This window comes from Aphelocoma coerulescens, chromosome 3 (genome assembly GCF_041296385.1).
Source record: "Aphelocoma coerulescens isolate FSJ_1873_10779 chromosome 3, UR_Acoe_1.0, whole genome shotgun sequence".
NCBI lineage: Eukaryota > Metazoa > Chordata > Aves > Passeriformes > Corvidae > Aphelocoma > Aphelocoma coerulescens.
Genome location: NC_091016.1, coordinates 86,516,863 through 86,531,746, shown reverse-complemented (window position 1 = coordinate 86,531,746; position 14,884 = coordinate 86,516,863). Strand labels below are relative to the sequence as shown.

Genomic DNA, 14,884 nt, shown 5'->3' with positions numbered 1-14,884 from the left:
TAAAATGGTACCCTGAGATGACAAGAGCTTAATTAACTTAAGCAAAGTTCAAATTGAAGAAAATTAAAAGAAAGTGCTTGGCCATTTCTGGCATTTGAGAATCCAGTAAGCCACCATTTACCAAAGTCTTCAAGCAAATGATGGACAAATCCAGCCAGTTAAGGATTTTCAGTAATATTTCAGTCATGACTTTCAGTTGTCTCCTCCTCACTCAGACAAATTATTTGAATCCTATCCAGAGTCACCAAGATATTCTTAAATGAAGCCACTGTCTCCATGAGACAATACTTAAATCATTCCACTGCTACAAGAAACTAAAAATGGGCATCATATTGATAAGGTGTCACAACAACCAACTTCATATCACTCTGGTGTACACTCAAGATGAATGACTCATGCAAAGCTGTGTTACCCTGAAGGAGAAGAAAAATTTATCCAGTTCTGTCCTCTAAAACTTATAAAAAAAAATGTAATGCGCAAGTACCTATAATAGCCTAAACATCAATACTTTGCAGTCAGAAGTACCAAGTGAAAAGTGTCTATATATGCCAAGGTAATAGAATACTTCATTAACAGCAGTAGTCTCTCAGCTGTCATACCAGTGCATCTGCTAAGCTATAACTATGTTCAGAAACAGTTTCACTGGAGACAGAAAGTTCTGAGCCTTTCCAGCATGCTTTCTGATAAACCTTTCCAGGCAAAATGGAAGAGCTTTGAGGAGGATTTAAGTGGAGATATAGTCTGCAGCAAAAAAACAACTTCCTGTAAGCAGATCCAGTTAAAAATTCTTAAAGTAGTTGGCAAAATGCCTTTTCTCAGGGAGACATAGAAACTGGCTTTGCTCTTTGCAGACTAATCATTGGACACGTCTGATCACAGAAGCAGAGGAGAAGGAAGTGAGGAAGAGATTAGAGTGGCCACTTTGCAGCTTTCTTACTCCTGAAGAATTCTTACCTTGGAAATCAGGGTTATTTTAAAATGTCTGACAGACTGAACATGGCAATTCTCCTGTTTCCTTCTAAAGACACCAATTTTCTAAAAAAAAAAAAACCAAACAGAAAAACCAGTCCTACATAATTAAAATAATTCCCAATTTTATCAGAAATTTTCATGAAAAGTTATAAAATGTACCTTTTTTTACGATGAGCAAAATGCTCCTTGCATTTTTCTGTAATACTGAAATGGTTATTTTCAGCATTAAAAAAAACCCTGTTAAAATATTTGTGTTCCCTGTTTCCATTTCACTGTGAGTGGTATAATTTCTGCTTCTTTCTGTTCTAGAACGAAAGGACATTTTAAGATGTCCCAGATTGACTGGAGTATTATAATTTTGCTGAGTATTTCTCAACAAGACCTATTTGTAAGCAGAGGCAAAGACTCACATAGATTCATCTGCAGGAGTATGACTAACAAAATGCTCTCTGCCTCTTGCTACCACGAGTGGTATCAATAGGAGTAAATCTGTATCATCCCAGCTTAAACTTCTTCCCCAGCAGGATCTTTGGAAAAGTTTATTTAGCTGCTTCTCCTTCTCCTTTGCTCTTCTATATACATATTTTATGTATAAGAGGGGAGCTAGAAAGAAGATGGGGAAGCAGGGTTATGTTAGCGTGAGGAGCTTCCAGGGCAGGCTTCCAGGGCAGCTTTGCTGGCTCTTCTCTCCCTAGCAGCATCGCCATGTCCTGCTTCGCCATCCTCCTGAAATCATCATGCTCTTCAGATGTGGTCTTTCATTCTTGTCATTAGTCATAATCCTCAGTTTGTCAGATGTGTGTTCTGGCCTCTCCCACACACCTCTGTTTACTCTTCCTCCTGTTGCCAGTCTGTTCCTCCCTTCTTCTCCATTCCTTTCCATGCTTCTTTTCTACATTTCCATTCTCTAATCCCAACTACAGTCCTTATGCGCTTTAAAAAAATGCCTCATAGCGTTCACTGTGCCTCCAAACCAATCTCATGATCTTATGGTTATAACTCTTGTTCTGCTTCCCCTTTCTGCTTCCTTTGTCTCCTGCCATTATGCCATTTCTATTCAGGCTGTCATCTCTTCTGGAAAGGGATTTTTCTTGTTCTCTGTTTTGCAAAGCACCTGGCATGTTTTTGATTCTGTCAAACAAATAATAACAACAGATATGAAATTTGCAGTGCAGCAAAATCCTGATATCAGGAAGTAATAGAGGTAAATTACACTATCATTTTCATTGCCATGTATACACCACTATTTGAAAAAATTCCCATTGACTGGCTAGGTAAACATCAATAAACTCAAAAATTCCCAAGCAAACACCTCTAACATGAAGGAAATGTAGTTGTGTTTCACGTCGGATCTCAATGAGCCACAGGGTTATACTTGACAATTTCAGTATTGGAAACAAAGGAAATAAATGAATGAGGTGCAGTTTTTCAGATGGGGATTGGAGTATAAAATTAAGTACTGGGAGAAGATGTAGATAACTGTTTAAAACAGAGAAGCAGGACAACGGTGGAATGGGTGTGTTCAATTTAACTCTGCTTAATTAAAAAAGCATACACAAGGTAGGTAGATTCTAGCATGTAAGCTAATGAAAGTAGACTCTCCCTTAGCCTGATATTATCAGAAGCTCTTAGTATGGTTGAAAAATCTCATAAAACATTTTAACTGATTCATCTCAGTCATTATATGATATTAGGCACCTGAAGACAATGTTTATATTACTTGTGCTGCTAAAAAAAGCCCCAACAAAACAAACCCAGAGCTTAAAAAATAAAAGGTAATAAGATGTGGATTTTACTGTACATTTAGTGACCAACTAGTCATATGAAATCTCTAAACAATATAGCTTTAGCACTAATGGACGTAGGCCAGGACTGAATGGAAATTATTTTACATATGCCTAGAAATCCCTTAACTAAATTATTTGAAAATTCCTGAGAGAAAAGAAATTTATTATAGACATTGAGACAAGCCAATGTAACACTAATACTAAAGAAAAATAAATGAGCAGAGGAATGTCCCCCTGCTATACCAACCAATATTCTTATAGCTGATTCCAAAGTAGTATCTGTCATTCCAGCACATGGATTAGATTATTTACCAGTGTGAATCAAAGGGAAGATACTCATTCAAGAGAAGAGCGTTATTAATACATCGTTGCATGCCATACATCTCTGTCACCAAAGTGGACAAAATGGGAGCAGATGTTTTATGATAAACTGAGAAGAGGTGCCGATATTATTAATAGCCATAATATCTGAGGCTTAACAAACAAAAAGATGAAGCAATCTGATGGAGGGACAGAAAGTTTTCTTCTGTCTCCAGTAAAGTGTCCTAGGGACTAATTTTACATGGAGGAAAGGTATTAACTAAGCTAAATCTCATTTCTATTAGGCTTTTTTGCACCTGCCCTTTGAAGCCCTAGTAATGCATGGAATGCGTGAGAAAAGAATTCAGCAAAAAGGAACTCTGAGGAGAAATCCTTTCGAAAAGGAAGACCTTTTTTACTCTGATCAGTCCTTTTAGTATTTTGAAGACAAGTAAGCCTTTGAATTAGTAAAAATGATTGACATGTGAATTTATTCAAAGCTAAAGGTAAATGGTAGACACAAATGGCATTTTGATGCATAGGTATTTAAAACCTCAAGATATATTTGTATTGACTCTCTCTCTCTCCTCATATTTTTTCGGTTAGCACCAGAATGGAGGTCTCCAGATCAAGAGATTCATGAGATGGTGTACAGGGCTGCCCTGGACTGTGGCACAGCGTTACTCTGGGCTGCCACTAGTTCTCACAGCCCAAGTACTAGTTTCACCAGAGTAGAGCCCAGGTGCAAGCTAACAAGCATGAAACATCAACAAATGGGAGATGAGGATCCCTGTGCAACACATGGCAAATCAATGAGATAATTTCCTTTCATCTCTATGACCCAGTTACTCATTACCATAATGGTTCATTTCTAGCTGCCGTCCTGTCCAATATCATTCCAGATTTAGACAGTCTATCTCCCTGGAAAGAGATAGAAACCTAAAATGGTTTGGAAAAACTGACTGCCAGTCAAAGACAGTGGATAAACCCTCTGAAGTGAGGATAGGGTTTCAGTTCTTGGTTGCTATATCTGTATGGTTGGATTTTGTACTTATTTATCCAGTCTCCGATACGTGCCAAGTACATATCCGAAGTCAATAATGGGAGAAAACATGCAAAAGTTACTACCCACACTGTAACTTCCACATAAAGGAAATCCCATGAGAGCTAGCTCTGCAAGAGTCCTGGGTAAGCTATCATGTATTCCAACAGTAAATCAGGATGTGTCAGGGATTCACAGCCCCTAACCTTCTCTGAAGTTAGATGCCTAAATTCATCCTTTCAACAGGAGATACATGTAAAGAAGGATCAAAGAGATCACATGCACTTTATCTAAGAGTTGAGCAGTGTTAGAATGATATCGCAAAGTGTGGTGCTGGCAGACCAAGATACTAAGTTTTCTGGGAAAAGACAGGCCACTCAATGTCTTCCAAGAAAAATTTCCATTTTGCTCAGAACAAGTCTCCTCATTCGCACAGAAGTATCATAAACAAGACTTTCAGAATAAGGAGGGATTTCTGAAGCAGAAAGGTGCATCAGGAAGGAAAGGGATTGTACACTGCAGGAAGTAATTTCAGAGGTAATTTTGGACTAGGCTTACCCTACCCAACCTTTTCCCAGGCAAGCAGCTGCAGCTCAAAGAGTTTGGCAACATATGAGTACCAATATATGAGTCTCTACCACACAGAGGTTGAAAATATCATGTTGGCCTTTTTGTAATAGCTTCCCACAGCCCAATGCTGTAGAGTCAATCTTAGTCTTTCTATGCCTTTCTCACCCAAGAGATATGTAACATTTCCACAAGTTCCAGAAAAGTAGACCATTCATCAAATCACAGAAAAATAAGGTGAGCCTTATCCATAAGGATGCCAGACAAGTATTATATGTCCATCAGCATCCTGAACTATGGAAAGCTGTGATTCAGCTATCAATAAGCATGAGGGGAGACAGTCTGTTGTCTTGTTCTGGCATTTATGCTAAACAAGGAGAGACAGTGAGCTCAGTAACAGCTGGATGTCACCTCTGTGAGATATTTCCCTACTTGCAGCAAACAGCTTCTACCAATTCACATCATATTCATCTGCTTACTAATGCTCACTGACCTTAGCTAACAAGGACTTCCATCACCAAAAGGCTTTAAATTAAAAACAATAGCAACAACACAATAGAAGTTATGGTCTAAGCCCTGCCAAATATAATATACTGTTTTGCAAAAGTATGCTGCAATGGTTCAATGACACATTTGCACATATATAAGTCTTTGTTAAGATATCTGGCTTCTGTTTCTGTGGTAGCCAAAGTGAAGGTCTCTTAACTTAGATGTGAAAATTCAGCCTTAAATATCATGAAACCACTTCCAAAAGCATTATGAAATACAGATTTTTTTATCTTAAATTTAAATAACTGGACAGCATCTGATGTTAAAAAAAAGATAAATTCAGCTTTGCACAATCCTATTACAAATATATAAGTGTAAAAATGGTATTAGCTACTTTAAAGGTTTACTTTATACAGATTTTTTTACCTTTTTCAATAATTATTAAGATACTTTGCTATACTGACAGCAGGTATATTTCTATGGTATATCTTCTTGCTTTTTCAGCAAATAATTCAAAAAGCAGATGACACAGGTCAAGCATTAGTTCTCATATGATTTTCAATAATCCAGCTATATTAATATCATAAAATCCATAAGAAATATGTTTATAACGGTACAAATGGATGGAAAGAGACTTTGTCCCTCATTCATTATAAGGAGTATAAAATCACAAAAGGTAACTCTTTTCTCCTGCTTCCCTGAAAAAATCCCTTCACCAGGTGTTTTGGGTTTTTTTTTCTGCTGTTCGTCTCCCCCTTAGATTGCACTGCCAACAGAAAGATTTTGACATTATTTTAAATACACTCCATTAGCTTGTATCACTGGTGTTAATTGGGCAGTCCACAGAAGCCTGACATTCCACTCCTCTGTATTCAACAACTCCCCCCACTGTAAACACACTTCTTTTTCTTGTTTATTTTGATTTGTTTTAACCAACACGAATGACTTCTGTACTCAAGAATGGTCTCCCTGACTCATAGTTTGTTGGTTATAGATAGACATTGCTTTTGTTGTTGCTGGGGTAGTAAATGTTCCTTCCTCACAATCATCTTCTACTTACCCTGCAGGGAAGCATGGATGCTGCTAGGTAAGTATTAATAACTGATGCCAGCTAGGGAGAAATTGAAGAAGAGCATGGTGCTGCAAATAATTTCCTACCTCATGGCTGAGAAAATATCCCTCAAAGGCAGCTCTGCACAGGTAAACAAACGTGGACAACTGCAGCGGCAACTTGGTGTTGGGATACTCAAGTAACTACTGCAAGAAAGGTACTATGTGGAAGTCACCTTGCTGTTAGGAAAGCAGTTTCGTGGGATAGGAGGCAGCTTGTGGCTGAGATTTGCAACAAAGAGCACACAGCCTAATTGGGATGCTTTTGCTGGCAAGTAGAAAACATAAAACAGGATTCGCCTCTTGCACAAATTTAGGTAATGTAGGCATTGAGACAACTATTTCTCTTGAAAAGAGCACTACAAAGAAATGCCTAAAAGCTATCTTTTTCCCTTCCCTGCCCCACTCCTGCTATTGGCAGTGGATGGACTGAAGTAGGGAAGCTATGTAGTAAAGTGCAACCTTTCCCTTCACAACAGCAATCAATCATTTCTTCACAGCACTGAGGCCCAGTAATATTAGAGAATCCTCATTAGGAATACCTCTCAGTGCCTTGCTGGCCCAGTTTCTTCAGGTAGGCATATTGGCCTGGATTTGAATCTAACCCTGGTTTGGTTTTTTTTCCAGCAGCCCATGAGGGTACAAATATTGTCTACTGGCGAAGGAGACACTGCTATTTTGTATAGACTAATACAAGGGATGACTTATGGGCTACTTCAGTAAACAAACCAGGAGAGATACCTGGAATGAAAATGCCTGCAACTCTTTCACTTTCAGAACAAAACCCTAATCACCTAAACAGTTAAAAAATGCCATTTTTGAGTGGCCTTCAGGAGGTATCAGAATGATTTTACTAAGTTTCTTCCAGGCAAATCAGATTTCTCATGCAATTTACTATGTGAAACATTAGGGCAATAACACATTTAATTCATGATTATGTCTGAAAAGAACATGATGGAGAGAAAAAATCTGAGATTCCTGCACCTTCTTGCTCTTAAGCTACATGTGCAGTCTTGGCATAGGCTGTTTGTCCCTGAGAAAAGGAAATTGAAACGTGTTACTGCAGACATGTTAAAAATGGACATTCAGCCCTTCAGGAAGCCAGTGGAAGTTGGCATAGTAACACAGGTTGAATAACATTCAAGAAATTGCTTGAGTAATGTTCCTACAGACATGAAATGAGAGGGATCAATGTGGATACATTCTATCTATCTATCTATCTATCTATCTATCTGTCTGTCTAGCCTCCTGCAAGCCAGATTTGAATGTACGAGTAAAAATAATGAATGATTTTTCTCCTCAGTGAGACAGTATCTTTGGATCAGGAAGTTTGTTCCTTTATGTAAATTCATGTTTTTCTTCATAATTCTAAGGCAACAATCACAGAATCACAGAATGGGTCAGTTTGGAAGGGACCACAGTGGGTCTTCTGGTCCAGCCTCATTGCTCAAGCAGGTTTGTCCTAAAACACATGGAACAGGACTGTGTCCAGATGGTTCTTGAATATCTCCAGTGAGGAAGACTACATCTCTGGGCAATATAATCACAAGATAATTTCTATTGCACTTGATAGATCCTACAGACTCTCAGCATTCTTTCTGTTTTGTTTTGGCACAAAAGAGGAAGGCTTTAATTATGGACTTGGGGCTGTAATGTCTCCAGTTTATAAATGACTTGATAGACTCATGGAACTCTAATATCAGTAGCACATGTAAGTCTTTGGGCATACCTATGGCTTAAAGCACTGTGCATGTTTTTCAGTGTTAGACATGTTATGATTCATCAGATGACCTCTAAGTTGTAATTTTTTCTTATTAATTATTATTAGCAGCACAGTTCTACTATTGGTTATTTGGTTCAATTAAATGCAGAAGCCTTGGTCCATGAATGGATTTTCTATTCCTGATTTAGCTCTTCTGGCACCAGGCATTATGTCTTGTTTTGTCCAAGATTCATTTGGCTGGCTACACAAGTTTCGCCTGGCTGTATCACATCTTTTTTCATAGTCTATCAAGGCATCAATTATTTTTTAACTTGTGGTTCTTTTTTGGTCACTCTAATTAGACATTAATTTCACCCAATTTGTATGGTATAAGTGCAAAAATCTGCTATCATTATACAAGACTTAAAGAGAACTACTCTAAAATCATCTGAGAGTAAATATCATCATAGTTCATGTCATATTTTCAGGCTTTATTCTTTCATGTCTCGATTTCAAGTCTGCTTGAATGAGTTGTGTATTACCAGTTGCTTTCCCATCTGTCTCAATTTAGTCTCTTTGACAAATTCCAATCTGGCCTGAGGAAAAATCAGAGTACTGAAACCACTCCACATTCCATTATTAAGTATATTATATTAACAGTGTCTCTTTATTTAAAAAATCTTCACACTCCTTAACTCCCCTGTCAGCAATGTCTTGTGGAGCCCTACAACTTAGACTCAGACATTCTGAATAACTTCACGGCTCTCTTTCCATTCCCTCCCATCTTCTGACTTCTCACCACATACAAAAGTGAGGGTTTTCCTCCATAATTTCTAACCTTTCATAATCTTGTTGGATGTAACCTACAGGGTCTACACATCCGTCCTTTCACTTTCAAACTGCCTAACCCTTCCCCACCCTGAAAGTACTCTGAGAATTTCATGGATCTTATGGACATGCTAATTTTACCCCTTAGCCTGTCGCAACAGATTTGGCTCTAAATGCATGTGTCAATTATTGTAATTTAAAAGTCCCACAAAACCAAATCCAGAGGAAAAACTCTCACAAAATTAGCTTGCATTCTGCCACTACTCTTTTGTCAGGATACTGCAGATTTTGTGCCTATGATTTAATCATTTATATTTTTCAAATCCCTATTTGGAATATGTTACAAAAATGGGAAACCTTGTTATACTTTGGGTTTCACAGGCCATTTGTTGGATGAGGTTTTTCTTTCTTTTTTATTTTCCCCCTAAACTGTTGTTATTTCATCTCTGCTTTCCCATTCCTCCCCAATCCATTTTTGCAAGAACTTTAATTGCAGAACCGCCTGTTTCCAAGTAAATAGAGGGCTGCATTATGCAAGCAGTAAAGATACCTGTTTAAAAGTAATTGTTTGGCTATATTTGAATCCCTTAAGAGAATATGAGAAAAAAATATAGGCTACAACCCAGGATTTCATGTTTTACTAGAAATTTGTTTTAGACTAAGACTTTTGAGTAATCTTGCAAATCTCAAATCTACCATATGCGGGTCCATTACAAATTAGTGGGGGGAAAAATTTTGCCTGTTTCCATATAACAGTTAATTGATCAGAAGCACAATCCTAACATGTCCTGAAGATGGAGAAACCCTGTTGTGATAGCTGCTCAGAAAATCATAGCACCAACTGTCTGAATACCCCTGCAGCACCTGCTGCCAGAATGGCTCTTGGACAAGAATTTGTATTGTACTTTCCTAAAACAGCGCTTGTCATTCTGTATGGAATCTGTTCTCTTCCATGAGAACTTCAAATGTCACTTGTTTAAAATAAAACAAATAGGAGAAACAACCCAACCAACAAACAAAACTCACCAAAGCCAAATGCATATCATGAGCACATCAGTTTCTTAACCACATGCAAGGGAGGCAATGAATTAAGGATGTTTTAGCTCTAACATGTAACAAATATACTTTTAAAAGGTGAAATGACCATTTTTTGGCCAAGTTGCCCTTCACTCCTTTCACACAGGCAGTGAACTGCTTCATGCCGTTACTGGGCAACATAATGTTAGCTGAACCTGCTCCTGTGGCAGGGTGTCTCTGTATCTCCTGGCACAATGGCTGTAGTGACACGAATACCATCTCAGCAGTAACCCAAAAGTCACGGAATTTAAATAATTCTCAAAATTGCTGCATATGAATTACTTAGAAAGTTAAGGACAAATTATTATTTTTTTATTTCAACTACTAACCAATAAATGTAAAAAAATACCAACAACAAAACAAAAATAAACCCCTTCATCCCCCACATTAAAGCAATAGTTTTTGTAACATTCAAAACAGTGGAAACTATTCATTGTATATTACTATTAGTGGAGAAAAGCAAATTTAATTTAAAATCAATTTTTCAAACTCCCTCAGTGGATGCCAGATAATTCAAGCTTAAACAAATATAAAAGACCTCATTTTAAATTGAAAATAATACAGACAGAGCTCAATTATTGAGATATTAAGGGCAACATTCAATTTGAGATACATTTAAGCATCTTTGCCTCCTGGAGATTTTTACATGACAAGGCTTTAGATAAACATGGTTTTGCAAACAGCAACTATCATATCTGATCACATAACCTCTGGACTAAAGCAGTATTTCAGCAAATATTTCTGATTATTTAAAATATTAAATAACTGTAATTTACTAGGCGGGTCTTCCTCAGAACAATCACAAAAATTTTCAAGAATTTATATCCACATACAAAAAGCATTTAGATGACCTGTTACAAGCCTCTGAATAATAATAATTAAAAAAATCACTTCTCTCAGTGATAAAGCCCAGTTTAAATACATTCTGGGATATACCAGTGGTGGAGGAGCTGCCTTTCTACGACACTCAGCTTACAAGGAAAACTGTAGCAGCCAAGGACAGATAGGATAGGAATCACTTTACCTAACTTTAGCTATATAGATATTAGATGCCTAATTTAAGCTAATCATCTGGCTTCCCTCTACAGCTAATGGAGATAAGCATTCCCAGAGGGAGATTCATCCTGCTTTTCTTTAGGCATCTCTCTTCTAGATGCTTGTAGATGGATAAAGTCAAGAAAGATCAGCCTCACTGACAGCCTGGCAATCTGTCATTAGCAATGCACAATTTCCAAATTCTTTGAAATGAAGCCAGAACTGAATTTTTTTTTTCATCATTTAGCCTTTCATTCTCCCTGTGACCCAACTTTTTCTTCAGTTCCTCCCATGAACATCAACTTTCTCTGGCACTTTATTTTTCTTACCCTGGACTGTGTTTTTTGAAACCTGGGGAACTGCAACCAATGTCAATATGTTGCTGCTCTACCAGTTACAAATCAATTTACATGCATGTGCTCTAAATGCAGTAATGATCTTAACATATAGATAAGTTATCTGATTGATTGTGGTTGATTGCGATTGTGCTTTCTGGGTCTACTCTACCACTTTCAAATGTGTAAAAATCTGTGGCAACATTAAGGCAGTCAAGGTATATAGATGAATGCTAAAATATATTTACTATTCAAAGAAGATGGCTTAAATCAAACCAGGAAAATTAAGGAAGAAATATCATTAGGGCCCTCACTTGTACATGCGTGAGCCCAAGTCACCACACATGCTTTGAGGCCTCTGTGCTTCAGAATATTGAACAAGTCCTAAAGGTGAAGCCTGGCCTCAATTCTTTTGCATTTAGGGTTTGTAGGTTCTCAGCAATACCAGCATTGCTGCATTGCACCTTTGATGACCAAGCCCTTGGAAACCATAGCCGAGATTTATAAGGAAGCAGGTGTCTGAACTTAAGACTGCTAAATTCTTAGCTGGGTGCCTAAAGCAGCAACAAGACTGACAAGCACCCTGCCCAACTGCCCACAGACGCTCACCCCAGTAGTGAGGCACTTAGCATTTGTTATAACACAAAATGGATGTTTATTAATTGTGTATTTATTAATTGTGTTCTAATGGTTACTTGAAATGCCTTGTCTGAGTGCTTGCGTGCACTAATTTCAATATTGGGCATGCAGTCTACTCTGCGTCTTACTCCTACAGTATTTTTAGAAAATTAATTTTAATAGTTAAAAAAACATCTTGAGCTGCATACGTGAAAATAACTCCATTTCTACTGAATGACAATCTAATACGAAATAAGAATAGTCACCTTTTTTTCTTACTCTGCCCAAATCCAGGCAATAAATTAGGCTTCTCAGCATGACTGTAAAGTGCTGTGAATTGTATAAACAATCATATATGGACACTGAAAAATAACCCTTATGCACATTGCATTATAGTTCCAAAAATATATTTACAGTCTATTACAAAGATTACAAATGGAAGTGTCTATGTATCGGGATTATGCTAGTTAAAAGCTTTTTACAGATTTTCTTCAACAAAGGTGGGGGGGAACAAAAAATTAGTATAACCAAACTGATTTTTCTAATGAAACAAATAAATAAAATGACAAATATAACACTGTACAGTGATCTAAAAAAAGGGAGAAAAAAAGGAGGGGGGAAAATGATGCATTTAAGTTTTTGATAACTATCTTTGGTCCTAAATGTGGGAAAACACGTTATGTAGCACTGAATATACATGTTTGTTTGTGATGCTCTGCAAGTAAAATAGAAAAATATAGTGCATTTTCAATGTATTCAGAGCTCACTACACATAAATGTGTGTACAAAACAAGACAGTATAAATAAAATTTACAAGTTTTACAAAGGAACATTTACAAGGTTTTTCTTTTGTTTTTATTTTTTTTGTGTGGATGCCCACATTATCAAACCAGACCAATTTATGACTGATCCCTGGGATCTTTCTCTATCAAAATCAATAGAAGCAGCCCAATTCTCTTTGGAAGTACAGCATTTCGTTGCTGGGGTAGTTCACAATTTTCAGATTTTTTTTAAAGCATTTCTCTCTGGTTCATATACATTCTTGCAATATCTGTAAAGACACTGTTCATTATTGCTTATGGTAATTAAATATTTTAATCGAACAAAATTTATATGTAAGTAAATGGTGTAAAAAGATATTCCATTGAGCAACTACCTTTGCATCTCTGTTCCTGATGAATGACTGCTGTGTCTGTGTGACCACACACACGCATGTTTGTTCAGAGCAGCAAAAGCTTGTAAAAAAATTGAAAATTTTGAACTGCCCCTTGTCTCATGCTCTACAGTTCTCATATAAAAGCTATGTCCTTATTCTGACAGCTGGACTGCATACGGCTTAAACTCATAGAAAATATACACCAGCTATTTCTCTTAGATTTGCTAATGCAGAGTACTGAAAAAAAATGTGATGTGCTCAGATTAAATGGTTTAGGTAACACTGGAGAACTGCACCCGTGTTCTGAGACACCCCTACAATCACTTGTCCATTCAATGCTGTGTCTCAGCAGGTTTACAGCTGTAGATCTATGTCTTAGAATATATCTCAGTTTAACTCTAGTCCATTAAAATCATCTTGCAAACAATTTGCTAAAAGTGCCTAGAACTACTTAGGGGTCATTATTGCTTTTCTTTTTCTTTACTTTTTTTTTTTCTCTTTTATTTTCTTTTAAAAGATAGCATATGTATAACCTTAAAAAATTCTTTAAAAAATATCAGAGCTCTTGGCAACTTGCATTTTCCTGACTCCCTGCCAATTAGCTAGCCATGTCAATACGGTGCTGATTTAACAAAAGGAAATGGCACAAAAGGATACCAAAGTTCGGATAGATGTACATTGCTTGGTCATGCTTCTTAAATCTCTAGGAACTCAAATAATCCTTCAGAGGTACCCAGTGTAGTAATGTGTCATTGAATTAGCACTAAAAAGGTCCAAAGATATAAACATCATACTAAAAGAAAGTCTTTATGAAGAATAAACACAAATGATTAAAAAAAGATTCAGAAATCACAGATTTAAGGAAAATATTTTGTTGAATTCAACAATAATATCATGATTTTATCTGACAAATATATTCTTTTTTAAATTTTTATGTACATTTAAAAAGTCTATTAGATAAAAAGGAGGTTAGAGAGCTCAAGGTGTTTGTATGTTTATTCAGGTAGTACTTTGTTTATTGTCACTGCTGTTTTCCTTGCCACCACTGGTGGATCCTAATTCCCTTTTCATAAATTCTGGTGGCACTTAGGAGTTCAAGTCTGTAGGTGCTTCTTGTAGCTCTTCTATTCACTGCAGGAAGGACCCAGGAAATCAAGTGTCTTCTAGCAGCACTTCATATATACTGAAGGCCAGTGCTGTTCTCTCAGTCTGTCACCTCCCTCATAAGGGAGAAATGTCTATCACACTTGGATGCCAGTGCCGTGTAAATGTAGCATTTGTGCTCTCATAGTCTGAATGCTGCTCATGATTTTCTTTTGATGGCCAACCAACGTGATCCCTAAACTCATCACATCCCTGGGGAAGATAAATGCGTACATTGTTAATTTTTCAACTTAGACTGCTATTGTATGGTATTCAACTGTGAGTCAAAGCTACGCAGTGGTTTGGACTACAGGTTTCTGATATTGAAGCTACGCTGTAACCTCAGCTCAGTACTGGGAAGTTCAAATAGGCACTGTTCAACCTCTCAGCGAGGAGTGCAATTACATGACAAGTGTCCTGTAATTACACTGTGTGGGTCTCCACATCTGAGAAGGAGGTCAGTATGTTTTACATTATGATAATCTTTTATTGTGGCTTTTAAGGACACCCAAAGACAAAGACACTTCTCTTGTAAAATACTTCAGGTGGCTTTCAGGACAAAAGTTAGGTATAAATACAAGATTTTGGGGATCATAGCCTGTTTCCTAAAGAGATGCCTAGTGAAAGCCTTTGCATATTGACACATACCCATCATGCAAATGAATGGGGAGCAGCAGTTTCAACTCCACCCCTACTAGTGCTAGAAGCTTGTGGACTCTGATG

The 14,884-nt window shown here is 37.2% G+C and overlaps 1 protein-coding gene across 5 annotated transcripts in view; it reads right to left on the bottom strand.

The window, feature by feature from the left end:
- Nucleotides 1–1,665: 1,665 nt before the first annotated feature.
- Nucleotides 1,666–14,884, bottom strand: part of EPHA7 (EPH receptor A7) — a 162,606-nt gene continuing 149,387 nt past the window's right edge. For 3 of the 5 annotated variants that reach the window (XM_069011130.1, XM_069011132.1, XM_069011131.1), the window contains one exon: nucleotides 10,165–14,374. In XM_069011130.1, coding sequence (XP_068867231.1) covers nucleotides 14,260–14,374 — 115 coding nt within the window. In that variant the 3' untranslated portion in view covers nucleotides 10,165–14,259. Of the gene's footprint in view, nucleotides 2,104–10,164; nucleotides 14,375–14,884 lie in introns of those variants that run through there. The other 2 variants (XM_069011128.1, XM_069011129.1) reach the window with 1 other exon arrangement.